Source organism: Protopterus annectens, chromosome 1.part1 (assembly GCF_019279795.1).
Source record: "Protopterus annectens isolate FY-2018-M chromosome 1.part1, PAN1.0, whole genome shotgun sequence".
Classification (NCBI taxonomy): domain Eukaryota; kingdom Metazoa; phylum Chordata; order Ceratodontiformes; family Protopteridae; genus Protopterus; species Protopterus annectens.
In genome coordinates this window covers 1,463,925,943-1,463,952,355 of record NC_056726.1, presented here as the reverse complement: position 1 = coordinate 1,463,952,355, position 26,413 = coordinate 1,463,925,943, and the positions used below count along the sequence as shown (strand labels likewise).

Here is a 26,413-nt window from a genome sequence, read left to right as displayed (position 1 = left end):
CTTCTACAGAGGAATCTGACTCATTGGAAGACTGAACCAAACCCTCCAACTCTGTCTCTACCCTGGGCCTCTTTGCAGTGGTGCGCATATAACCTCTAATTAAAGTAATCAAATCTTCAGCCATCTTTAACATGTGCTTCCTAGGAGCTGGACCCTGGGGACTAGCACCAGCAGGGCAGACTTAGACTAAGAATGGGCTTTGCTTTGGGAAGGAGGGGGCCTAACTACCCTATGAGGGAGGGAACCACTGACATCAGAGAAGCACCCTCAGCCTGGCCTAACACAGGAGAAGCCACTTCCTGTAGTAACAAAGGCTCCCCTTGAGACTCAGGTAAACTTTCAGAAGGAGCCGCTGAAGTAGTCAGTGGTTCTCCAGAACCGGCGTCCGGAGTGGACGACTCATCCTGTTTGGACCGCAAAGACTTCTCTTTGCGTTTTTTAGAAGAACCAGGCGTCGGCGAATCCGACGGCATGTTGTAATTACAACGTTTACCAAACACCAGCCTAGCACAGTCCAACCGACGTTTAATAGTACGCTTGTTAAAAGTAGCACAAAAGCTACACCCAACAACGTCATGCTCAGGCCCCAAACAAGGAATACAGAGTGAATGGTAATCCCTATGAGGAATCTGTTTCCCACAAGAAATGCAGTTAACTTTTTCTGACATCCGTCAATACTGAGGTAAGAAAAAGACAAAAGTGTCCCCAACGGGGTACTTAGCCCAACTTGGTCTCCGGTCTGAAACTCGAAAACCGACAATTCCAGAACGCCGAACGGCACTTGCAAATGCTGCTTCTGCTTAGGACCACACGGCAAGAAAGACTGAGGTTATGGCGTCGGTCATGCGCATTTGTACTGGCACGTACTGACGTCAGTCTCGGGCGCCGAAGACAGACGCCGGTTCTAGCCCTTTGGTATTCGGGCCGATTGTGGACAGCGGAGTACCCATATGTAAGGACTGCAGCAATGGGAGACTAAGAACATCCCATTTTTCCTTTATTTTTTTTGGATTGGGAGAGTTTCATGGCTTACATGTTTTTTTGTTTTTTTCAAGCTAACAAACATGCAGAGCACACGGCATAAAAGTTTGATTACTTTTCTCTTTAACGCCCTTTAATCACATTCTTATTCCCTTGCATTACTTGTGGAGTTCCATATTCTCAAATAATGTTATCCATAACTGCGCGGACTACATTTTTACTTTCAAATATGTAAAATTCAAGTAAAGCCATCTCAATGTCTGTTACAAGCATGGCAACTTTTCTTAAAAAGATTGTTGTTGTTGCGTCTTATGGCTTTTCCCGGTTAGGGGTCGCCACAGCGGAACTCCAGTCCACTAATGATTGACAGTTGATTTTTAGGTGCCAAGTTGCCAGCCCTGATGCACAACCTTCAACAAAGGTACACCCATTCACGCATGTCTCCACGGAGAAGACTCTCTAGCTAAGAATCAAACCAGACAGCGTCTTACTGTGAGGAGACAACGCTACCGCAGCACCACCACCGCGGATTTTCTCTTTAAAAAGATAAAATATCAGTTTCTGTAGCTGGATGTTGCACTTGCAGTAAAGCGTTTATGATACTCATGCTCTATGTAGAATTACAGCTTCATTCTCAAGTGCTGTTTTATCAGTTTAATTCACTCGCTATCCAGGAGGGTCTCAAAAGCAGACAGACGTGAAACAGTCCAGCCCAATGGACAATTCAAAATGGTAAGACAATAGCAGAAGATGAAAAGTCTAACAAGTCAGTTTGAGATTTTACCTCAAATATGCTTAAAGAGGAAAAAAGTCAAATAATTAGAGTAACAGATGGTAAAGATATAGCAAGTGTGGGGATGTGAGTGCAGTTGTTATAGCTACTAAGTATACAAGATTAAGCTGGCTTCACTCAGGTAAATTTAAATTTTTTAAGCACAACTGAGGTGTATGCAAACTAAGTGAAACTCAATGTAGCTTAGAAGCAGTCTACCAAGTTTCCCACAGTCTAACATTGCCAGTGCAGTAAATTCATGAAACAAGTACATCAAGCTTAGAGATTTTCAATTTCTACAGCAAGTCAATTTTTCTTAATTATGTGATCTTCGGTGAAGCTTTTCTTCACTATGTGTGTTAAAGACTGGTCCACAGGTGAAGAAAAAATAGGCTACATAAATCCCTTAACTTCCAACAGTAACATCCTTGGACCATCTGTGCTTGCAGCACTCAGCACAGAAAAAAATGGGAGGAATACTGCATATGGAATAATAGCCAGTGCAACTTTGCGATGCAAATCCGTAGGTAATAAGCACAGACTCCGTGGAGGTAAGGATGTGGATGTACAGATGGTACGGACACATGGAAATCTTCTACCAGTGCCAAAACAGATCATGTCCTATACCTCATACATGCAAGCTTTCCTACACTGAAATGGACTACTCATGTAAATGACTCACTCTATGCCAGAAACAGAGCTACATTAGTCATTCTTGCTGTTAGTGTGCAATAGGTACCACAGAATCGAGATACACATACAAAAGTAAAGCAGCTAGAGAAATGCAGACAGCTACAAAAGCACTGAAATTGCTGCTACAGTTAATGGTACCAAGCCATCCTGTTCAATTCGGACATTGTTCTCTTCCAGTGGTGTACTACTTGACTTTAAATGTATGTATAACCAAGATGTGCTGCACTACAGCAGTATTCTCTTAGCAAATGCAAAGAGAAACCTACTCTACTTAAATGCAAATACAGCAGCTACACATACAGCCCTCTTACCAAACAAAGCAAGCAAAGCAGAAGCTGCGACAGCTTCACCTCATTCTTACCCGAAGATCTCCTGTCCCTGGGAAATACTCTCCATACTTATGGAATGAAACTGTCATCACACGATCTGTGGTATAAAAGGCTTCTTCCACACCATCCCCATGGTGGATATCAATATCAATATACAAGACTCTCTGATGGTACCTGGGTTGAGAAAAAAATGGATATGAAAGCCCACTGTTGGCTAGTCAGTGTCAGACTTAATAAACCAAATGTTAAAAAGAAAAACATTAACATTTCTTAAAATTATAAAAGCAGAAAATAGCAAAATCGAGCCAATGCTAAAGGCCCATCAGGTACACTCAAGTTATGTACTTACCTTAATGTGAGTGCAATTGGCAGGACTGTGACTAGAGACATCTCGGCAAAATACCAACTTCCCAGTTTTCAACAGCTCCACTATTTCCACAATGCCCAGTGTGCCCGTCTCTCCGGATCACAACTGAATTCAATGAGCTCAGTCAATAAAGTACAGTTGTATACACTTAACATAAAAGTAGATGTTAGAATGTATTCACTGTTGCAGTCATGACATTTGGGTAGATTCAAAAGCTAAAGATGGGAGGAGGAATTTAGACAGCATTAGGACCAGCTCTAAGGCCCTGCAAGACTGGCTCTGGATTTAGAGAAAATTGGCAAATGGTAACGCTTGGTGAAAGTATGAACACAACTCCAGGTAGCAGCTTCTAGGATGTCCCTGGTAGGGACACCTCTGAGAAAGGCTGTAGAGGTAGATGCAGCCCTGGGTGAATGGGGTCTAATTCCATGTGGGATAGGTTTTCCATGGTGCTTATAGCAGAAATGAATGCAATTGGCCTATCCATTTACAAATGGTTTGAAATAGCCTCTTCCCCTCTGCCCCTGCAGCACATGCCACCGGCAGTTCAGATTGTCCTTGAGGTTTAGTCCTGTCCAAGTAAAAAGTAAAGTTGCGTACACTTACCATAAATGTAGATGTTAGAGAGTACTCACTGATGCAGTCATTACATTTGGGTTATCTGCTTGCAGGTAGCACTCAGTCGGCCTGATTAACAAACTCTTGGGTCCTGCGTCGGTTGCTGTCCCTTCTTCCATGACATCATGTCATCAGGGGTATAAAAAAAGCAGCAGACGCCATTACATCAGTTTTTCTTGCCTAAGATGTCAGGTGCCCCCCAAATGGGAAGCAATTAAATATAAAAGTACAATGATATACCTCCAACAAAAAAGCAAATACACCAAAAAGGCTTTTAAGCATAAAGGAAAGTAGAAGTATACCTAAAAGAAGTTAGGGGGCTGGAGGGAGGGTAACCAGGACTGCAACAGTGAATACACTCGAACATCTACATTTATGTTAAGTGTACACAACTGTACTATGTTCTTCGTGTTTCACTGTTGCAGTCATTACATTTGGGAAGATTCCCAAAGCTATGGTTGGGAGGAGGAATTTAGATAGCATTAGGGCCAGCTATAAGGCCCTGCAAGACTGCAGTGGCAAAGCCAGCTCTGGATTTAGAGAAAATTGGCAAATGATAATGCTTGGTGAAAGTATGCACAGAACTCCAGGTAGCAGCTTCTAGGATGTCCCTGGTAGGGACGCCTCCGAAAGGCTGTAGAGGTAGATGCAGCCCTGGTGGAGTGAGGTCTGATCCCCTGGGGGATAGTTTTCCATTTTTATTGCAGAAATGAATGCAATGGCCTATCCATTTAGAAATGGTTTGCTTTGAAATAGCCTTCCCCTCTCTGCCCCTGCAGCAAATGCCACCAGCAAGTGTTCAGATTTCCTTTGAGGTTCAGTCCTGTCCAAGTATAATCTAAGCTGTCTGTGCACATCTAAGGAATGCAGTATCCATTCCCCTTTGTTCTGTGGATTGAAAAAGGTTGGCAAATGAAGACTGATTAAGAGCCACACTGGATACCACCTTGGGCATGAAGAATGGCTTGGTTCAGAGGGACACCTTGTCCGCATGAAATATGATGAAAGGCTCCACTGCCATAACGGCCTGTAATTCAGATACCCTTCTAGCTGAAGTGATTGCTAAAAGGAAAGCTGTTTTCCACGAAAGAAATTTTAAGTCTGCAGTAGCAGGTGGCTCGAAAGGAGGTAGAGTTTCTCCAAAACCAAGTTAAGATCCCAGGCTGGGGTTGGAGCTCTCCCGGGTGGTCTCAAATTTTTGGCCCCTCTGAGAACTGCTTGAGCAGTGGATGAGAAAAGAGGGGAGGTTCTGTGTTATAATGAGCTGAAATGGCTGAGGCAATGGAGGAAAAAAACAGGCACTTGTGAAGCATCTCAGTTAAGTATTGTAAAATCTGAGGTAAATTGGGCGCTGCTATGCTCATCCCTTGAAATTGGTTCCAGGCACAGAATCTTTTCCATTTTTCAGCATAACATTTTCTAGTACTAGGCCTCCTCGTCTATAAAATGATATCCATCGCAGGTTTACCGAGGGATGGTAGGGGAGAGATTATGTAATTAACCAGGCTGCAAGGGTCAGTGTTAGATGCTGTAAGTGCAGAATCTGGTTCCCCTGCTGTAACAGGGAAGGAGTCTGAGGCAGGTGCCATGGGGAAAGTGCCAATGCGCAGGAGGGGGTACCAGTGTTGGCGTGGCCAGTCTTGAGCAATCAAAATCACCCATGGTTTGTCCAGTTTGATTTTCAATAGTACTTTGGAAAGCAGAGGCAAAGGGGGGAAAGGCATAGACTGATAGGTTTTCACAGCTGAAGGACAGAGCATCCACTTTTCAGGCAAACTAGTCTATATCTGGGCTCCCCCATTTGCTTGTCAACATGTTGAAAATCCTTGGTTCCAGTTTCCACTCGTGTGGGTCCATGAGGTTTCTGCTTAGTCCGTCTGCCAGTGTATTTAATTTTCCTGGCAGGAATTGAGCTTGTAGGTGCACTTGGTAGCTCAAGGCTGAGTTCCACAATGCCATGGCTAGCCTGCAGAGGTGGTAAGAATGTGTTTATGCACCACATAAGTCGTGTTGTCAGTCTTTACCATTAGTTGTCCTGTCAGAATGTGGTCCTTGAAGGCTGTCAGCATTCTGTACAGCTAACATTCTTTTTCATTGATATGCAGGAGCATTTGACTTTGGTTCCATTTGCCCTGAATGCATTTCCCTGCCAGGTGTGCCCCCCATGCATAGTCTGATGCGTTTGTTAGGGTTTGGGTGGCATGGAGTGGTGTGAAGGGTAGTCCCTTGTTTTGGTGGCAGGCCTCTGCCCACCAAACGAACTCTAGGCATAGGCAGGGTATGATATAAATCACTGTTTCTAGATCCTGAGAAAGTTGACACCATAGGCTTTTGAGATACCACTGCAGTTTCCTCATATGCAGCCTGCCTTTGGAATTAGAAGAATGCAGGAGGCCATGAACCACAAGGTTTGCAGAATTTGCCTTGCAAATAACTGGGTTTTTGTGGCCACTTGTCTGAAGTAGGTTGTCAAATGAGTCAGTTTCTCTGGCGCGAGGAAAGCCATCTGGGAAGTTGTATTCAAGATTGCTCCCAGGAATATAATTTGTTGACAGGGTACCAGGCATGACTTCTTTTCGTTTATGGTGTAACCCAGACAAGTCAGTACCCTCTGAACAAAGGACAGATTATTCAAATTTCCTGGCTTTCTGCCTTAGACAGTCGCCCAGGTATGGGTATATTTGAATATTTCTTTGCCTGCAGAATGCAATGACTGGAGCTAGGCACTTTGGCTTATCTACTGTGCCCAGGGTATTCACAAAGGGCAGTGCAGAGAACTGATAGTGTGTGTAGCCTGCTTTGAAGCGTAGGTATCTTCTGCAAGATTCCCTGATTGGGATGTGCAGGTATGCTTCTTTTAAATCTAGTGTTGCCAACCAGGCATCATTGCCTAGCATAGGTAGTAATTGGTGAATAGTCAGCATCTTGAATTTTGAAATCTCCAAAAAGGTGTTTAGAGTAGACCGGTCCAGGATAGGATGCCATAGGTTCATACTAGGCTATCTGCCCTAGGGCATTTATAAGCCTAGCCAGAGTGTGTTTGGCTTTCGCCACCCATTTTAAATGAATTTTGCTATGCCCTTTTTCGAGGTTAGTATACTGTGCCTCTGTCTAACAGCGACACAGAAGTGATACCCGGGGTAAACCTACGATCTCCCATCCACTCAAGATTCCTCTTGAAGAGTCAATGAGGGACTCTGCCTAACCTGGACTGGGATTTTATTCCAGAGTGAAGGGAGCCTCTGGGTTATGAATCTGTCCCTCCAGCATGTCCTATTTATTTCAGTGCTGAGGTTCAAGTCTCTCATGTGCATAGCTCGATTGGATTTGGATTTTCTGAGGTGCAGCATGTCCATTAATTCTGGGTCGGACATGGCTTTATACGTCAGGCACAGATCACCTCTGAGCAGGCGGTATGCCACTTAGTAGAGCTGGAGTTTCTTTAACCGGGCAGCATATGGCATCTGTTTGAGCCCTTTGATCCTCTTGGTGAGGTACTTCTGTGGTCTTTCCAGTTGCTGCAGGTGCCTGGTAAGGCACATCCAAAAAGGGGCATTGTACTCAATTATGGGCCTGATGAGGGATGAGTAAAGAGGCACGATGACCTCCCTGATCTAGATGTGAATCCCTTCATGATTAGGTGGGCTATATAAAATGTTTTTCTAACCACTTCGGCCACGTGGTTTTCAAATGAGAGATTGCTATCAATTTGGGTCCCCAGGTCCCTAATTACTTCTTCCGTACTTAATGGATTACCATCTATGTGGTAATTTGTGGGCACTTTGTTTTTGCCAAAGGGGATGACTATACACCTTTTGGCGTTTAGCTTGAGGCCATGGCTCTGGCACCAGCTGTCTGTTTTTATGAGGCCCTTTTGTAGGATGCTTGTGTCGGCTGGAAAGTAGATTATGGCGCCTAGTTTGCAGTCATCTGTGAACTTGGTTAGCTACAGTCCTTCCGTGTTGGCCTGTACCTCAGAGAAATATAGACCGAACAAGAGAGGTCCCAGGACTGAGCCTTGTGGGGTGCCACTTGTAGCTGGTTTGGAGTCTGACATGGCTCCAGCAATTCTAACCATGTGGGTTCTGTCCTTGAGCCAGTTTGCGACCCATCTAGTGACATAGGGGTTTATATTTAAGCTGGTGAGCTTATCTATAATGTCCGAGTGGGGTATGGTATCGAAGGCTTTTGCAAGGTCCAGGTAGGCTGTGTGGACCACCTTCCCCTCGTCAATGGCCTTGGTGATTGTTTCAAAGAAATCGACCAGGTTTAAGAGGCAGGATATGCCCTTAAAGCCGAACTGGGTAGGATCCGGTGTCTGTAGGTCCCCAACATCTTTATTTATGAGGTCCATGATGATCCTTTCCATAGCTTTGCAGACCAAGCTAGTCAGGCTTATGGGGCGATAGTTTCCAGGATCCGTGGAGGCACCACCTTTGTGGAGAGGGACCACTGTTGCTGTACGCCACTCTTTGGGTACATATCCTGTAGTAAGGCTGAGATTGAACAGTAGTTTTATATTTGGGTTTAGCTCTTCTTGGAGTTCATGTAGGACGCAGCCCGGGACACCGTCTGGTCCCATTGATGCTGTGTTTTTTGCTTTGGAGAGGGCGACCCTTACCTGAGCATCTGAGATGTCAGGGGGACAGCACTCTGCTGGGATAGATATTTGCCCTTTTGATGGGGGGGGGGGTTTGCACTGAACCTGTCAGCTAGGATGTTGGCAATGTCTGTGGGTTCGGTGTATTTTTGTCATTTTGGACCAATTCTGAGCATATCTGGGAATTACCACCCAGGTTCCTAACATAACTAAAGAAAGCCTTGTGATTATCCTTAGTGTCCTATGCAATTTTTCTCTCTAAGCTGGCCTTAGACAATTTTATGAGTGCCCGTAGTATTTTGCTAATACTGATCAGTGATGGCTTCCCTTTTTGAGATTTTGCTCTATCATTTAGTAGCTTCCTCCTATTGTATAGTTTGTTTATGGCTGGGGTCCACCAGACAGGACGTCTGCCTTTGGAGGATTGGGTCTTGGTTTTATTTGGCATCGCATGATCCATGCTTTCCTGAAGGTGTTCATGGAATGCGTTTATAAAGGATTCTGCGGTCTGGGCCGTATTTTCCACAGGCCCGGGGGCACTGAAGGATTCCACCTCGGTTTTGAGGAGTGTGAAATTTGCTTTAGAGAAGTTTTTCACTGTGGTTTTCTGGGCAGGGGGTGGGGTCGGGATGTGAATATCCAGTGAGATTAGTTTATGGTCTGATCTTACCAGTGAGGGATACACTTCTGGTCTGGAGCATAGAGTCCCCATGTTGGTGATGATCAGGTCCAGTATGTTTTCCCCTCTTGTGGGAGTGGTAACAAGTTGTTCCATAGCATTTGAGTTTATAAATTCTAGGAACCTTTGGGCTAGGGTGTTGGAGCTAGAGTAATGCTCCCAGTCTGTTTGGGTAGTTGAAGTCGCCCAATATAATGGCGTTTGGAGAGACCTTCATATTTTCCAGTGTTCTCAGGAAGGCCGAGTGGGGTTCCTGGGTTTGGGAGGGTGGTCTGTAGCAGGCTATAAACTGGAAGGCAGTTTTACCCACTGTTAGTTGCACATGGATAGTCTCTGATGCTTCGTGCTTTGCCACCAACCTGGAGGTGTGGGTATCTTTGATGAATATCGATACTCCCCCTCCTTTTGTGGTTTGGTCCAAGTTTTGGGGCCGAAAAGCATGGTATGAGGTATAACCTAGTAGTGCTGGTGTGCTCTTGGGAGCCCTGAACCAGGTTTCTGTTACTGCACAGATATCGATGTTCTCCATGCTAAGGAGAGTTTCGAGTGCGTGCATCTTGAGGTTTAGACTTCTGGCCTTGAATAGCATTACTCTTAGTTTCTTATCCCCTGTGATACCTATGGAGGTGGGTTTGTCTGAGCCTTGCCTAAAAAAGGCACTATGGGGGTAGCCAGAGCCTTTGCCAATATCCGAAAGCCCAGGGGTGACCGGTGCAAGCCGCCCCTAGCGAAGCATCGTGGCTTGTCGAGCACTTCATCCCAAGCTGACAGGCATTGGATCCCCTTTGAATGACACCAGTACTTAAGCCAATTGTTGAAATTGATCTTGTCTTCATATTGTGGCATCATTCTTGGTGAGGGTAAGATGCTACTCAAGGTCAGGGTCATACCGGCCTGGGCTACATGCTCAGAGAGCTCCCTCTATGTCTCTTTTCATGTAGTCCAGGGAGGTACGTCTCAGGTCATTCACACCAGCATGGACAATGACTGAGTCATATTTGTACTTGCCTTGGAGTGACCTGAGTGCTTGTGTTATGTGGCGGATCCTAGCGCCCGACAGGCTGCTCACCGTGACCCTCTCCTTGTTCAGCCTGGTGAGCGGGACGTCAGTGTGCCTGACGATAGAGTCACCTATTACTAGTGTATCAGGTGTGTTGTTTAAAGGGCTGTGACTGTTCAGCACACTGGCTTTGTGAGATGTGTTGCACATGTTTTGTTTCGGGGTAGCAGTTGCTTGGGTGTCTGCTTTGGAGGTCTCTGCTGCTTAGGCAGATCTTTATTTAGAGCCTCAGAGTATTTTTTTTGTGATTGCGTGTTTGGTTTGCTGTCGTGGTAGGTCTATGTGAGACTGGAATTGTAGTGAGTGTGGTTTCCTTCTCCTCCTGACTGGTTATGCCAGTACTGAGTTGAGAGAGCTTAGCCTCCAGTTTGGCTATATGGTTGCATCTCTCACATGTGTTGGAATTTGTTGGGAGGAGGAGAGGGTTGTCTGTGTACATGAGGCAGTTGTAACATCGCCTCGATTCCCAGATTCACCAGCTGGACCGGACAGGAGATTGACAACTGACCTCTGGACATGCTAGAATATTGGGAATTCCTTTATAATTGAAAACAAGGGCCAGTGGGGAGTGAGGGTGTAGTGCCTTTAATTTTTAGTGCTGACTTATATAATTGCTTTAGTGAGCAAGTGCCAGGTAACAAGTGCAATGTGTTACAGGTAACAAATGCAAAAACGACAAACAGTGACTTTCTTTCAAGTGAAACAAGGAAATAAGTACAGTAAGCAATGCAGATATCACTAGTGATCCACAGCAGCGCTGAGAAACTGTGTATTAGGTGGAATTAGCGTTCCAGGGAAATAAGCAAACAACAAGCATATAAACAAAGCTAGATTCAGCAGGCCTGGATTTAGTCTATGCTACAGCACACAAGGTGTACCAATTTCATTAAGATACAGTTCAAATATTCAAGCACTATAAACCTTTAACCAGAAATTCCCAACTCAGAAGGGCAGAGTCCAGCCTCTTATCCCACAAGAGTGCAGACCACGAACTTTCTTAATGTAAAATAACTGGCCTGAAGCCCAAGTGCTTAAACCAGAACTAATACACTACGAATAATAGACACTGGGCTCTCTATCAGCAGTTCCCAACTTAGGATGAAAGCTACCTGTCCTGCCACCACAGTGCATGCCACAAACCTTCCTAATGTAAAACAACTGGTCTGAAGCCCAAGTGCTTAATCCAAAAGACTTAGAATGATAGCTACACTTTAATCAAGTTACTACCAAGCAGTAATAAATACAATTGAATACTTTAGGAGAATGCCTGGATTAGTGCTCAAGTTACACAAACAAAGCTAGATCCAGCAGGCCCGAATCCAGTCTATGCCACAGCAAACAAGGCACACCAACTTCAGTAAGAAGCAGTTCACATATGCATGCACTATAAGCCTTTAACCAGAAATTCCCAGCTCAGAAGGGCAGAGTCCAGCCTCTCCTCCCACAAGAGTGCAGACCACAAACCCTCTTAATGTAAAATAACTGGCCTGAAAGCCCAAGTGCTTAAACCAGAATTAATACACTTTCAGAATAACAGACACTGAGCCCTCAATCAGCAGTTCCCAACCTAGAAGGATGTAAGCTACCTGTTCTGCCACTACAGTGCAGACCACAAACCCTCTCAGTGCAAAACAACTGGTCCGAAGCCCAAGTGTTTAAACCAAAAGGCTTAGAATGAGTTACACCAAGCAGTAATAAATACAATTGAGTACTTTTAAGATGATGCAAAAGTAAAATAAAGTAGGTAGAAACACAAGTACAGTAAAAGCAGATGAAATTTTTTTTTTCTGAACAAGTGCTGAGATCAAAGAAACAGATTGGAGTGCTGAAACTAGAAAACTGGCTAGTTATAAGAAAAAAAAAACTAAGCTAGAAGGCTTCCCTCAAACACAGAAGGGCTTGGGGGCTCAGAAGCCTACAAATAGTCTATACCACTTAACAGGAAGGCAGGAAACAAGCTTAATTTTTTTTTCTTTGTTTCCCAGATGCTCTCTTTGTACACAGGAGAGCCTGAAATCAGAATATGATCTCACTGCACTCAGTTGAGTGAGCAAATGAGATGGGCCCAGAAGGAGTATCCAAACACAAATTTACAAGAGGGGCGGGCAGTTTCAAGGCCACTAAGATTAACACCAAAACAAAAACGGGGGTGGGGGGGGACTAACTGAAGAGCAGAGTCAAAACTTCCAGTTCAGTTAATATTCCTGCAACACAGTTAAAATAAAATTTAAATACTGTATTTTTTGAAAAAAAAAAGTGCAGATAAAGGTACTTAAATTTTCTTATACTTCCAGTTGAATACAGCTAGTTCTTAGCCGGCCAAAGCTGAGCTTGTTTGTGGGGAGTCCTTGTGCAGAATTTGTCCAAGTGGTAGTTCTGTGGGAGGCAAACGGGTCTATATCTGGGCACCCCCATTTGTTGATAAACATGTTAAAAAAGTCTTCGTTTCCAGTTTCCACTCGTGTGGGTCCATGAGATTTCTGCTTAGTCTGCCAGTGCATTTAGGTTTTCCTGGCAGGAATTGAGCCTGTAGATGCACTTGGTAGCTCAAGGCTGTGTTCCACAGAGCCATGGCTAGTTTGCAGAGGGGGTAAGAATGGGTATCCCCTTACTTATTTACGTACCACATAACAGTGGTGTAAATCCATCTTTACCACTACTTGTCCTTGGAGAATGTGGTCCTTGAAGGCTGTCGGAGCATTCTGTACAGCTAACATTTTTTGTTTGATATGCAGGTGCATTTGACTTTGGTTCCATTTGCCCTGAATGCACTTCCCAGCCAGGTGAGCCCCCTTGGCATAGCCTGATGAGTCTGTTAGGGTTTGGGCGGCAGGGGTAGAGTGAATGGTAATACCTTGTTTTGGTGGCAGGCCTCTGCCCAAAGGAATTCAAACCATAGGCAAGGTATGATAGAAATTGAGAAGTTATGTACCTACCATAATGTTCCATGTTGGTTGTCTTCTCTCGCCTTCTTTCTTGCTTGATGGGTTCGGAGCCGATAGTTGGCTCCGACTCGGCACTTGCTAAGCTAGAGAGTCACTTTTACCAGCTCGAGGCAGCCCCATATCCCATGATGCAAGGCGGTAAGTACCCAGATCTCGTTTGATGACAAAAGGGCAATAGCACCTAGCATAAAAACTTCCCAAAGGAAGAAAGAAGAGAAAAACCTGCAGGATGGTAGAAGGACCAGCTCTGTATGGTCTTCAGAAATATAATTCTTTGTAGAGAAAGGTCTGTCCAGGCCTGGGGGAAGGAAGGAGGGAGGGTCGCAAGAATGAAGGCGAGAGAAGACAACTAACATGGAACGTTATGGTAGGTACATAACTTCTCAATGTTAAGTTGTCAATCTCGCCTTCATTCTTGCTTGATGGGACCGCGTCCCTAGCACCTCTATCCTAGGTGGCTCAATGGAACAGACTCGAGAACGGTAGAGCCAAAACTGGCTCTGTCCCTGGAGGCCAAATCCAATTTGTAATGGGAAACAAATGTATGAGGAGTGGCCCAAGTGGCCGCTGCACAAACAGTGTCTAAAGGAAGACTAGCTTGAAAGGCTGTAGAAGTAGCTAAGCTTCTGGTTGAATGTGCTTTAGGTTTTGAGCACAGCTGTTTTCCCCTGAGCCGATAAATTTCAGAGATGACAGAAGAAAGCCATCTAGATAAGGTCACTTTTGAGACAGGAAGGCCTTTCTTGTTATCGGCATAGGAAACAAAGAGTTGATCGGATTTCCTGAATTGTTTTCTTCTGTCCAAATAATATCAGAGTTGGCGGTGGACATCAAGATAATGTAATTTTTGTTCCGATCTGTTAGAATAGTTTGGAAAAAATACAGGGAGATCAATGGCTTGATTCAAATTAGTCTTTGAGGCGACCTTAGGCAAAAAGGTCGGATTAGTTCTCAATGATACTCTGTCTTTGTGGAAGACCAAATAGGGGGGGCGAACAGATAGAGCATGAAGTTCAGACACCCTCCTAGCCGATGTAATAGCAACCAGAAAAGTTTTCCATGAAAGAAATTTCAGGGAACAAGAAACAGCTGGCTCGAAGGGGGGAAGAATCAAGGATGTCAGCACTAAATTTAGGTCCCATTGAGGAGGAGGACTCCTGACTGGAGGCTTCAGGAGGAAAATTCCTTTCAAGAAGGCTCTACAAAGCCTGTGGGACATAATGTTGTGATCTGCGAACCCGACATGAAAGTTCGAGATAGCAGCCAACTGAACTCTAACTGTGGAAGAAGAGGAGCCCGCGTGAAAAATCTCCGCTAAGAAATCCAAAACTGCTTGAACTGGAGCAGTGAAGGGATCAATATTCTTGGCTTCAGCCCAATAAGAAAAACGTTTCCATTTGCTTGTATAAATCATCCTGGTAGAGGATTTTAAGGAAGCTACTATGATGTCTCTAACAGGGTTAGAGATCATAGGAAGCCTGGCTAAGGAAGGAAGTGGAGCAACCATGCTGTGAGGTTGAGAGAAGGGATAGACCGGTGCAGCTGACCGGATTGGTGAATCAAAAGATCTGGCACTGGGTCCAGATGCCACGGCTGCACCAAAAGGTGACGATGGAGGAACGGAAACCAAATTTGTCGAGGCCAATAAGGAGCAATGAGAATCAATTTGGCTCTCAACGGTTGCTTTCTGGATAACTTGAGGGATCAGAGGAAATGGAGGAAAGGCATAAATAAGTCCCTGGGGCCAATCCTGGGTCAGAGCATCTCTGGGGGATGGCCTGGCAGTGGGAAGAGAGAAGAAGTCTGGGCATTTGCTGTTTTGGGGAGTAGCAAAAAGATCGCAACATGGGCGACCCCATTCCAGAAAAATCTCTTCCACTATAGATTGTTTGAGAGACCACTCGTGAGGCATGAGAATAGTTCTGCTCAATCTGTCCGCTAAAATGTTGGTTTTCCCAGGGATGTGCGTTGCTACCAGAAACCGATGAGAGGAGATCGCCCATTGCCAAAGTCTGAGCGCTTCTCGACACAAGGGGTAGGACTTGGTTCCGCCCTGTTTGTTGATATACCAAACTACAGACATGTCTGTGTGGACTGCAATTGTCCCTACGGGAAGAAAGTCGTTGAGGGCTTGCAACGTTAAAAGCACTGCTCTCATCTCCAGGACATTTATGTGCAGGTGGTATTCGAAAGGTTGCCACGTCCCATGAACCATCCTGCCCTGATAATGACCCCCCCACCCGATCAGGGAGGCATCCGTAGTGACCGTGGCTACCGGGGATGGGGGTACAAAGTGTCTGCCTTGGTGAATCTGGGGAGAAGTGATCCACCAAGCAAGATGATTCCTGCAAATCTGTCTCACCAGTATTTGGTGACGCATTGGAAGTTGTTGGTAAGACCACTGAGTGAACAACATCCATTGAAGAAGGCGCATATAGAAGCGAGCCAGGGGAAGAAGGGTAATGGCCGCAGCCATGAGGCCTAACACCTTTATAACCATTCTGGCCTGTACCTTCTTGTTGGCTAGAATGATCCTGACGTGACTTTGAATGTCTGAGATTCTTAGATCTGTAAGGGTAGCTGACATCTGAACAGTGTTTAAGTTTGCGCCTATGAAAGTAATAGACTGGCAGGGCAATAAGGATGATTTTTCGGAGTTGATCGAGATGCCCAATTGAGAACAAAGATTTATTGTATAATCCCTGGCTTGAACAAGCTGATGCCTGGTGGTGGCTGAAAGGAGCCAGTCGAGATACGGAAACACCTGGAATCCTTGACGTCTCAGGTGAGCCGTGACCACTGCCATACATTTGGTGAACACTCTGGGGGCTGTAGTGAGACCAAAGGGCAGGGCTCTGAACTGGAAATGACTGGACCCCAGCCGAAAGCGGAGAAATCTCCTGGAGCGTCTGTGAATTTTTATGTGATAGTACGCATCCTGAAGATCTATTGAGCACATCCAGTTGTCCTTCTGTAAGAACGGCAGAATTGACTGAAGAGTGACCATTCGGAATCTTGTCTTCCTCACAGACTTGTTGAGTCTGCTGAGATCCAATATTGGTCTCCAGTCTCCCGTCTTTTGGGGACCAAAAAGAACCTTGAGTAGATTCCGGGCTCTGAATGATCTGTTGTAACTGGCTGAATGGCTCTTTTTTGCAGTAGTTTTAAGACTTCTAACTCTGCAATTTCTCTTAGACCGGGTGGTACATCTGGAAGGGAATTTGAGTGATAGAAAGGACTTTCCTCGAAAGGAATTTTGTAACCCTCGGATATGATAGACTGTACCCATCTGTCTTGAGTGAGGGAACGCCAGGCTTCTGGGTACAGCGATAGTCTTCCCCCGACTGCCTCCAAGGATGGACAGCCGGGCAACATCTCAGGGATGCTGAAAGGGCTTGTCAGAGAGAGGCGCTCTGCTTCCCTGGTTTTGTGGACCCCCTCTGCCTCTAGAGCAGCGTCTGTTATTGTTACCCCCTCTGCCTCTAGGGGTAAACTGACCACGTGAATCCGGCGTGACTCCTTGGGATTTGCGGAACCACATTTTGCCACCCTTCTGTCCTTTGGGGTAAGGTCTAGAAGGGGTGAAAAAACGGACCCCTACGGCAGAAAGAGTCTTGCCGTCCTGCTCACACCTGGTCAACGTTTCCTTCACTTGAGGGCCAAACAAAGCTGACCCATCAAAGGGAGAGTTTGTGAAGGACACCTTAAAGGGATCTGCAAAGTTAGAGCCGCATCCAGGCTTGGCGTCTAAGAGCCACACCTGTACCTGCGGCCCTACTAGCTCCATCAGCAGCATATGATATCAGTCGCATGGAGGAGTTAGCAATAGAATTAAGGGTTCCTAGCTGCGAAGCAATTTTTTCTTGAGCCCCTGCAGCTGTAGGATCCTGTACTACTTCACCTAGCTCCTTAAGGATATCCCTCTGGAGTCTGGTGAACTGACATAGGTAGTTCAGCGAACGCATAGCAAAAATCGCTGAAGAGAACATCCGCTTACCATATCTATCCATGGTCCTAGAGTCCTTATTAGGAGGATGGACAGGTACGGAAGGATCTGCAAGTTCCTTTTTAGTGGCAGCCGCCACCACCATGGCATCAGCAGGGACACCTTTTGTGAGGAATTGCTTGTCCGACGGGGCAGTAATAAATTTAGGCGGCCTCCTAGGGACTGGCTCTAGAGAGTCAGGAGCCGCCCACGCCTTTCGAGCAGTAACCTGCATAAGGGGGTCGAAAGGCGGAGACACCCAGGAGGTGGAGGGCCGAGATCCAAACGCCTCCAGGTATACTGACTCACCCTCAGAGGGATTATTGGTGGGCCAGTTTCCCCTCTGTCTAAGGAGTTCTAGGATGTCTGAGAAGGAGACATCCTCAGAGGGGGATCTTGGGGATCCCTCTGACTCATCTAAGTCAGTATCTGAAGTGATAGACTCGGGGGAGTCTACGTGTTTCCTCTTACAGGTCCTCTTTCGCGGAGGATCTCCTGACAGATCAGGAGAATCTTCGGAAGAGGGGGTTCTTCCCAGTGGGGAAACTGGAGGCGGAGGATCTCTGGGTCTGGGAGCAAGAGAAGTGGCAGAGATGTCGACAGGCACCATAGAGGGAGGAGCTAAGGCAACAGACTGCTGGCTGAGTCCAGTGGCCAGCACACTCTTCATCACCTCGAAGGCTCCCCTCCCAGGGAGGTCCGAGAGAACCCGTTCCGAAGAACCAGGAACTCCAGGACCCACCGAAAGGGAAGGCTCAGAGGCAGATGTCGGAGCCGAGCTCACCAAGGCAGAGGCTCCAAGGGGAAGAATGGGGTCGGACAAGGGTCCGATGCCACTCACCCCCTCGGAGGAGACCAGGGAAGCCCGACCACCGAATCCCTCTAAGGAAGGTCTCGAAGAGGAGATAAGAGTAGAGGCTGAAGGAGCAGAAGGGGGTATCTGTCCCTCAGCCGTAGCAGAAGCCATTCCCAAAGACTCCAACTCCAAACTCTGGGGTAGAGTCGAAGGAGGAACTGCAATGGGGTGTGGGCTAATAGTCGTCTGTTGAGACGGACTATGTAGCATTTGGGACAGTGCCTGTGATTTTAATAATCTACTGACCACTCTCTCTAAATCATGGTCAGAAAGCCTGGATGACCGGCTCAGATGGCTCCGTTTCGAGAGGAGAGGAGAAGCCGGAGCAGAGAGTATTGGTTCCAAGGAAGGGGACCTAGACCTCTTCCTCGAAGGAACCATCGGAGCCGACGAAACCATGGAAGCTGTCGGAGCCGACAACTTTTCGGCACCGACAGAAAGTTTCGATGCATCGGCTCCGGCCGGAGCAGATACGGACAAAAAAGTAAGGGTGTCGGAGTCGGTCGGCGCCGACACCGAAGCCTGAGCCACATGGTGATCGGAACCGATCGGAGCAGACACCGAAGTGGTCAAACCAGAATCGGCACCGATAGCCATCGGTGCCGAAGGTTTGTGCAAACCAGAATCGGCTCCAGCCGGAGCCGATCTCGACTCTGAAAGTCGGAGCCGAGGCCGCAGGCTTGGACACAGAAGCCTGGGCCTTGGAAGACTTAGAAGTCTTATATGGAGCCGACTTAGCCGGAGAGCCCTCCGGCTTAAGTAGGCCCCTCAAAATAAGCTTATTTCTCCTTTCCTGCAGGACTCTCTGGCTAAAAGAATGACAAATCGCACAGGAGTCCTGCAGGTGGAGAGGTCCCAGGCAGTATAAGCAAGAAGTGTGACAGTCTGTCAGAGACATCTTCTGACAGCACGAGTCACACTTCTTAAAGCCTGAGACCCTTTCCTTAGACATGGTGTAAGAACACACAGACACACAACACCTGTCCAAGAAAAATTACAATCCCAAGAAAAAGGGAAAAACTATTCTCTCACAAACACACACCCTAACAAGGGGGGGGGGGGGGAGATGGGAGAAGGCCTGACTAAAAACTTTTTGGAGAGGGAATTTTAGTCAAAAAAGGACTAAAACTGGTCTAAAACTATAAAATTTAAGTTTAAAATTAACTTTAAACTGAAAAAGGGGCAAAAGTAGTAGTGTATAAATCACTTACCAGGAGCTGGTAAAAGGAGGACCTAATCAGCGAAGCGGCAAACGAGATCTAGGGTACTTACCGCCTTGCATCATGGGATATGGGGCTGCCTCGAGCTGGTAAAAGTGACTCTCGAGCTTAGCAAGTGCCGAGTCGGAGCCGACGATCGGCTCCGAACCCATCAAGCAAGAATGAAGGCGAGATTGACAACTTAACATCCTGGCTTCTAGATCATGAGAATGTTGACACCATAGGTTTTTTAGATACCATCGTAGTTTCCTCATATGCAGTCTTGCATATGGAATTAGTAGAATGCACGAGGCCATGAAGCCCAAGGCTTGCAGTATTTGCCTTGCAGATAGCAGGGCTTTTGTGGCCACTAGTTTGAAGTTGTCAAATGAATGTTTCTCTGGCGTGAGAAAAGCCATCTGGGAGGATGTGTTCAGGCTTGCTCCCAGGAATATAATTTGTCAGGGTAACAGATGTGATTTCTTTTAGTTTATGGCGTACACCAGACAAGTTAACACCTTTTGTACAAATGCCAGATTCAGAAGTATGTCCTGGCTTTCTGCCTGAATTAGACTTCCATCCAGGTATGGGTATATGTGAAATATTTCTTTGCCTGCAAAACGCAATTATTGGAGCAAGGAACTTTGTGAAAGCCCTGGGCGCAGTAGATAAGCCAAAGGGCAGTGCAGAGAACTGATAGTGCACGCAGCCTGCTTTGAAGCGTAGGCATTTTCTGCAAGACTCCCTTATAGGGATGTGCAGGTAGGCTTCCTTTAAATCCAGCATTGCCAACCAAGCATCTTTGCCTATCATGGGTAGCAACTGAAGAGTTAGCATCTTGAATTTTGGAATCACCAAAAAGGTGTTTAGGATAGACAGGTCCAGGATAGGATGCCATGAGTTGTCTTTTCTGGGTACCAGGAAAAGTCTTGAGTAGAAACCTTATCCCTTTTCCTCTTCTGGTACAGTCTGAATCTTGAGAGAGAGATCACTTGCCGTTTGAGCCTCTGCCCACTGATTTGGGGGTAGGTTAGCAGTTTCTTTACAAATGCCAGATTTAGTAGCATGTCCTGGCTTTCTGCCTGAATTAGACCATCGTCCAGGTACTAGTATACTTGAAAATTTCTTTGCTTGCAAAATGCAATAACTGGAGCTAGGCACTTTGTGAATACAGTGGGCACAGTAGACAAGCCAAAGGGAAGTGCAGAGAATGAGAAGTCATGTACCTACCATAACGTTTCATGTTAGTTTTCATCTCACCTTCTTTCTTGACGTTTGTTTGGATCGGAGTCTATGCTCTGCTCCGACTCTGCCATCTTCAATAGCTCGAGAGCTGTTTACTGGCTCGAGGCTACCCCTTATCCCATAATGCCTAGCGATAGCTACCCAGATCTCTTCTGAAATATCTAAGCCAGACATAAGAAAAAACAGTCATCAAAAAACTGGTTGTTCCCAGCATTCTTATATCTAGAATAGTTTAGGAAGACCTGGCCAGAACAATAAAAGAATACTCAGCCAGTGAAAAAAGGAACTCCTCTCAATCCACTAGGACAGGGGACGGAGGGAGGGACACAACAAAGGAGGAGAGATGAAGACAACTAACATGGAACATTATGGTAGGTACATAACTTCTTAATGTTAAGTTGTCTATCTCGCCTTCATTCTTGCTGTTTGGGACAGCGTCCCTATCACCCAACACCCTGGGTGGCTCAGTGGAACAGACTCTTCAGAACAGTGGAACTAAAATCAGCTTTGCTCTGGGAGACCACATCCACCTTGTAATGAGAAAAAGGTATGCGGGTTTGCCCATGTGGCTGCTGCACAGATGGAATCCATGGGCAACCTAGACAAAGGCTACGGAGGTGGCTAACGCCCTAGTAGAATGACCTTTGGGTTTAATTGGTAACTTTGTTCCTTAACTGATAAATAAAAGTAATAGTGTGGGACAACCATCTGGATAAGGTCAACTTGGAAACTGGGAGACCTTGTTTAAGGCTTAAGAAAGGAATAATTGGTCTGACTTTCTTATTTCCTTAGTTCTGTGCAGGTAAAAACGCAATTGTCTATGAACATCCAATTGGTGAAGTTTGTACTCTGCCTTGTTGCTATGATTTGGAAAGAACACAGGGAGATCTATAGATTGGTTTAAATTATTTTCTGTGCAGACTTTAGGAAGAAACTAAGGATTAGTCCTCAGAGCAACTCTGCCCTTGTGAAACACCAGGTAGGGAGGATGAACACAGTGCCTGGAGTTCTGAGACACACCTACCTGAAGTGATGGCTACCAGAATGAGCGTCTTCCAAAATAGAAACTTGGAGCAGGAAGCTGCTGGTTCAAAAGGGGGCAGAATTAAAGTTAGGACTAAATTAAGGTCCCAAGGGGGAGGAGGATCTCTCACTGGAGAGATAAGAGATGTTCCTCTCAAAAAAAGCTTTACAGAGCTTATGAGACATGTTAGAATTTGACCAACCAATATGAAAATTAGAAATGGCTGCCAATTGTACCCTAATCGTAGCGGAGGCGGTCCCAGAGTGAAACAGTTGTGCCAGGAATTCCAAAATTTCATGGAGTGGGGCTGAGAAGGGATCCACATTCCTAGTCTCCGCCCAACAAGAAAAATGTTTCCATTTGCTAGCATAAGTTTTTCTCGTTGCAGACTTGCGAGAGGAGACAATCTCACGTACTGCTGGGGAAATGCTGGGAAGCCTGTCTAAGGTTGGAAGTGGAGCAACCAAGCTGTGAGCTGGAGTGTTTGGAGGGATTGATGCAACTTGCCTGATGAATCAGGAGATTTGGAACTGGGTCCAGAGTCCAGGGTTGATCGAGAAGGTAATGGTGCAGGAACGGGAACCATAGCTGTCGAGGCCAGGTGGGTGAGGATCATTTTGCAACCCAACGATTTTGCTTTCTGTAAGAGTTTCGGTATTAGGGGAAACGGAGGAAAAGCATAAAGAAGTCCCTGAGGCCAATCGTGGACTAGAGTCTCTGGGTATGTGACCTGGAAGCAGAATAAGGGAGAAGTAGTTGCTGCATTTGCTGTTGAAGGGGGTGGCAAAAAGATCGCAGCAAGGCTGTCCCCATTTGCGGAAAATAAGATCCACAACTTCCTAATTCAGAGACCACTCGTGAGGCATGAGGATAGCTCTGCTGAGCCTGTCCGCTATGACGTTGGATCTCCTAAGGATGTGAGTCGCGATCAGAAAACATTGGGAGGAAATCGCCCACTGCCAAAGTGAGTGCTTCTCGACACAGGGGGTAGGATCTGGTTCCGCCCTGCTTGCTGATATACCACACCACTGACATGTCTGTTTGAACTGCAATGGTCCCGGAAGGGAGAGAGTCTTGAAGAGCTTGCAATGCTAGGAGCATGGCTCTCATTTCTAGGACATTGATATGCAGATGGTACTCATGAGGTTGCCAAAGTGCCTTGGACTGTCCTGACCAGATAATGCCCCCCCCCCACCCTATCAGGGAGGCGTCTGTCGTCACTGTGGCTACCAAAGGGGGTTGTATGAAAGGTCTTCCCTGAGTAATGGAGAGACCATCCACCAAGAAAGGTGTCTTTTGCATGCCTCTGTGATAAGGATCATGTGAGACATGGGTAGCTCTTGGACCACTGTGTGAAAAGAAGCCACTGAAAAATTCTCATGTGGAAGCGCGCTAGTGGGATTAGAAGAATGGCCGCTGCCATGGAGCCCAGAGTTAGAAGGACATACCTGACTTGGATCCTTTTGCTCTGCATTAGAATTTGCACTTGGTGGCGAATTGTGGACACTTTCTAGTGGTAACCTTACGAACATATCCCTTGTGTTTAAGTCTACTCCTATGTAAGTGATAGATTGACAAGGCAACAAGGCAGATTTTTCGAAATTTATTGTAATACCTAGCTGGGTGCAGGATGTGATTGTATAATCCCACGCTTGTAGGAGTTGATGCCTGGTGGTAGCAGTATGGAGCCAGTCATCTAGATATGGAAACCCCTGGAATCCTTGACATCTCAGGTGAGCCGTAACCACTGCCATACACTAACACCCTGGGGGCTGTGGTGAAACCAAAGGGCAGAGCTATGAACTGGTAATAATTGGCCCCCACCCGAAAGCAAAGAAATCTCCTGGAGCGTCTGTCCATCTTGATATGGTAGTATGCGTCCTGAAGATCTATCGAGCACATCCAACTGTCCTGACCCAGAAAGGGTAGAATGGACTGTAGCGTGACCATCCAAAACTTTCTTTGTACAGACTTTAGTCTGCTGAGAACCAGAATCAAGTCTTCCGTCCCCTATCTTTTTTGGTACCAAAAAGAACCTTGAGTAAGTTCCGGATCCGTGCTGGTCTGAGGGGACTTCCTGGACGGCTCTTTTTTCTAGCAGTTTTGAAACTTCTATTATTGCTTGCTCCTTCAGATTGGCTAGCACATCTGGAAGGATTTTCTTCGACTGTAAGGGAGGTTGATGGAAGGGAATGTTGTAACCTGATATAAATGGACTGTACCCATCTGTCTTTTGTTAAATTTAGACAGGCTTTTGGGTACAGTGAAAGTCTTCCCCCGACTGCCTCCAGAGGTGAGCAGCCAGGCAACCCTTCAGGGATGCTGGAAGGGCTTATCAGGAAAGATTCTCTGTTGCCCTAGTTCTGATGACCAACTCTGCCACAAGGGCAGTGTCTTGTCCCCCCCCTGCCTCTGGAGGAATAATCACTGTGCGTCAGGCAAGGCTCCCTGAGATTTACGGAACCACATTCTCCCACTCTTCTGACCCTTGGGGTAAGGTCTAGAGGGAGTGGAAAAACAGACTCCCATGGCAGAGAGAGTCTTGCCTTCTTGCTCACACCTAGTCAACGTGTCTTTCACCTGTGCCACAAATAGAAAGGAGTCAAAGGGGGTATTGGTGAAGGACACTCGAAAGGTTTCTGCAAAGTGGCACAGCCGCATCCACACATGCCTCCTCAGGGCTACACCCGTGCCCGCGGCTCTACTTGCTCCATCGGCTGCATAGGAAATGAGCCTCATGGAGGAGTTAAGTATAGAATTAAGCGTCACTAGCTGGGAAGCTATTTTGGCTTGTGCTCCCTCAGCTGTAGGATCTTGAAGGGTATCTCCAACCTCTTTAAGGAGATCCCTTTGAAGTAGAGGGAAATGACATAGTTCAGTGACTTCATAGAGAAGGTCGCTGAAGCAAACATTCGCTTTCCATACCTGTCCATCGTCCTAGACTCCTCGTTAGGGGGATGAACAGATGAAGAGGTCTCTGCTAGCTCTTTTTTGGTGGCTGCTGCTACCACCATAGCATCAATGGGCACACCCTTAGAAAGGAATTGCTTATCCTGGGGAGCTGTAATAAATTTACTAGGTCTCCTCTGAGTCAGTTCCACTGTGTCCGGAGCTGACCAAGCCTTACGAGCCACTACTGACATAAGTGGGTCAGAAAGGCAGAGAAACCCAGGAGGTAGAAGGTCGGGAACCGAAAGCATCCAGGAATACAGACTCATCCTCGGTAGGGGATAGGGGTTTCCAGTTCCCCCTCTGCCTAAGCATTTCCAGGACAGAGAAGGAAACATCTTCAGAGGAGGATCTCTGGGACCCTTCCGATTCATCTAAGTCTGTATCAGAAGTGACAGACTCAAGGGAGCCAATGTGCTTACTCTTGCACTTCCTCTTCTGAGGGGGCTCTGAGTGATCAGGGAAGGGCTTGGAAGAGGAAACGCCCAATGGGGTGTCCTGGAGCCTTGGTTCCCCACGCTTGGGGTCTGGAAGAGGAGCAGAGGTTGGCACAGGCACTACGAGGACGGAGCTGGTGGGGCCGGTAGTGGAGCTGACTCTGGGGACAGCACACTCCGCATGACCTCAAAGGCATCCCTGTCGAGGATGAGAAAGCTCCAGTTCTGAAGAAATAGAAATCTCTCTGTGCCAAGGGGGATGGCACAGAGGCCGATGTTGGAGCACAGCTCACCTGCGCCAATGCTCCGAGAGGGAGAACAGGCTTGGACAGGGGTCCGATGCCACTCGCCCCCTCGGAGCAGACGAGGGAGCCTCGGCATCCAGATCCCTCTATGGAAGGTACCATTGAGGTAATCGGAGCAGACGTCGGAACCGAAGGGGATATGGTTATCAGAGCAGACATTTCCACTACTCGGACCCCAACTCCGGCTCTGAACTCATTGGAGTCGGAGGAGGAACATCAAATGAAGTGGACAGAGCAGATACCTGTTGAGGAGGGCTGGACAATAACTTAGTTAGTGCCTGCGACTAGCAACCTACTGACTACTCTCCAGATAGTGATCCGACAGCCTAGAGGATAGAGAGGAGAGAGGATCGGTGGCTACACTCACTTTGAAGTAATGGAGACAGAGGAGCCGAATGCACCAACTAAGGAAGGGGACCTCAGCCTCTTGTGGCTCCGCGACGGTTCCGAAGCATCCGATGGAGCCGACGGGGAGGTTGTCTTGTTGTTGCCAGCCGGAACAGACTTAAGGTAAATCCTGCACAGGAGTCTGCTCAGAAGGTGCAGCCGATGGCTTAGAGGATTTTGGGGATTTCACTGGCTGTGAACTCTGCCAGTGAATCCTGGGGTTTTAACAGACCCCTAAGAATCAGTTTGTTCTTACGCTCCTGCAGGACTCGGACTAAAAGCATGGCAAATAGAACAAGAGTCCTGCAGGTGAATGGTGCCCAAACAGTAGACGCAACTAATGCGCCCATCTGTCAGACATTTTCTGACAGCATGAGTCACACTTCTTGAATCCAGAAACCTTAGCTTCCTTAAACATGACTGTACCAAAAAAAGGGAAGACTAAGTAAATACAGACAAAAAAAAAGTACTACACTACAAACCAGTACTATGTAGAACTATGAAGGAAATCTAAGGTATAATAATATATATAATTTTTTTTTTTTTTTTAATGGGGGGGGGGGGGGGGGAGTAAGAGAGCCTCCAAGTTAAACGGGTAACCTAGGGATGGGGGAGGGATGGAGATCTCTCAAACGAATTCTGTCAAAAAAGGTAGAGACTGTAGAAAATATAACACTTATAACTCTAAAATAGAAAGTTTAAATTCTAAGGAAAGTTTACACAAAAAGTTAAGTATACGAGCCTGAGCCAGAAAAACGACACCCTCGCAGCTGAAGCGGCAAATGAGATGTGTAGCTATTGCTAGGCATTATGGGATAAGGGGTAGCCTCGAGCCAATAAACAGCTCTCGAGCTATTGAAGATAACCGAATCTGAGCTGAGGATCGGCTCAGATCCAAACAGCAAGAATGAAGGAGAGATAGACAACTTAACATCCGATAGTTCATGTAGCCTGCTTTGAAGTGTAGGTATTTCCTGCAAGA

The 26,413-nt window shown here is 46.5% G+C and overlaps 1 protein-coding gene across 1 annotated transcript in view; it reads right to left on the bottom strand.

Annotated features, from left to right (window-relative positions):
- HDAC1 (histone deacetylase 1) overlaps positions 1–26,413 on the bottom strand; it is a gene marked incomplete in the record, with an annotated part of 2,014,892 nt that overhangs the window by 1,393,980 nt on the left and 594,499 nt on the right. Inside the window, 1 exon segment of the mRNA XM_044082464.1 lies at positions 2,808–2,949. Coding sequence (XP_043938399.1) covers positions 2,808–2,949 — 142 coding nt within the window.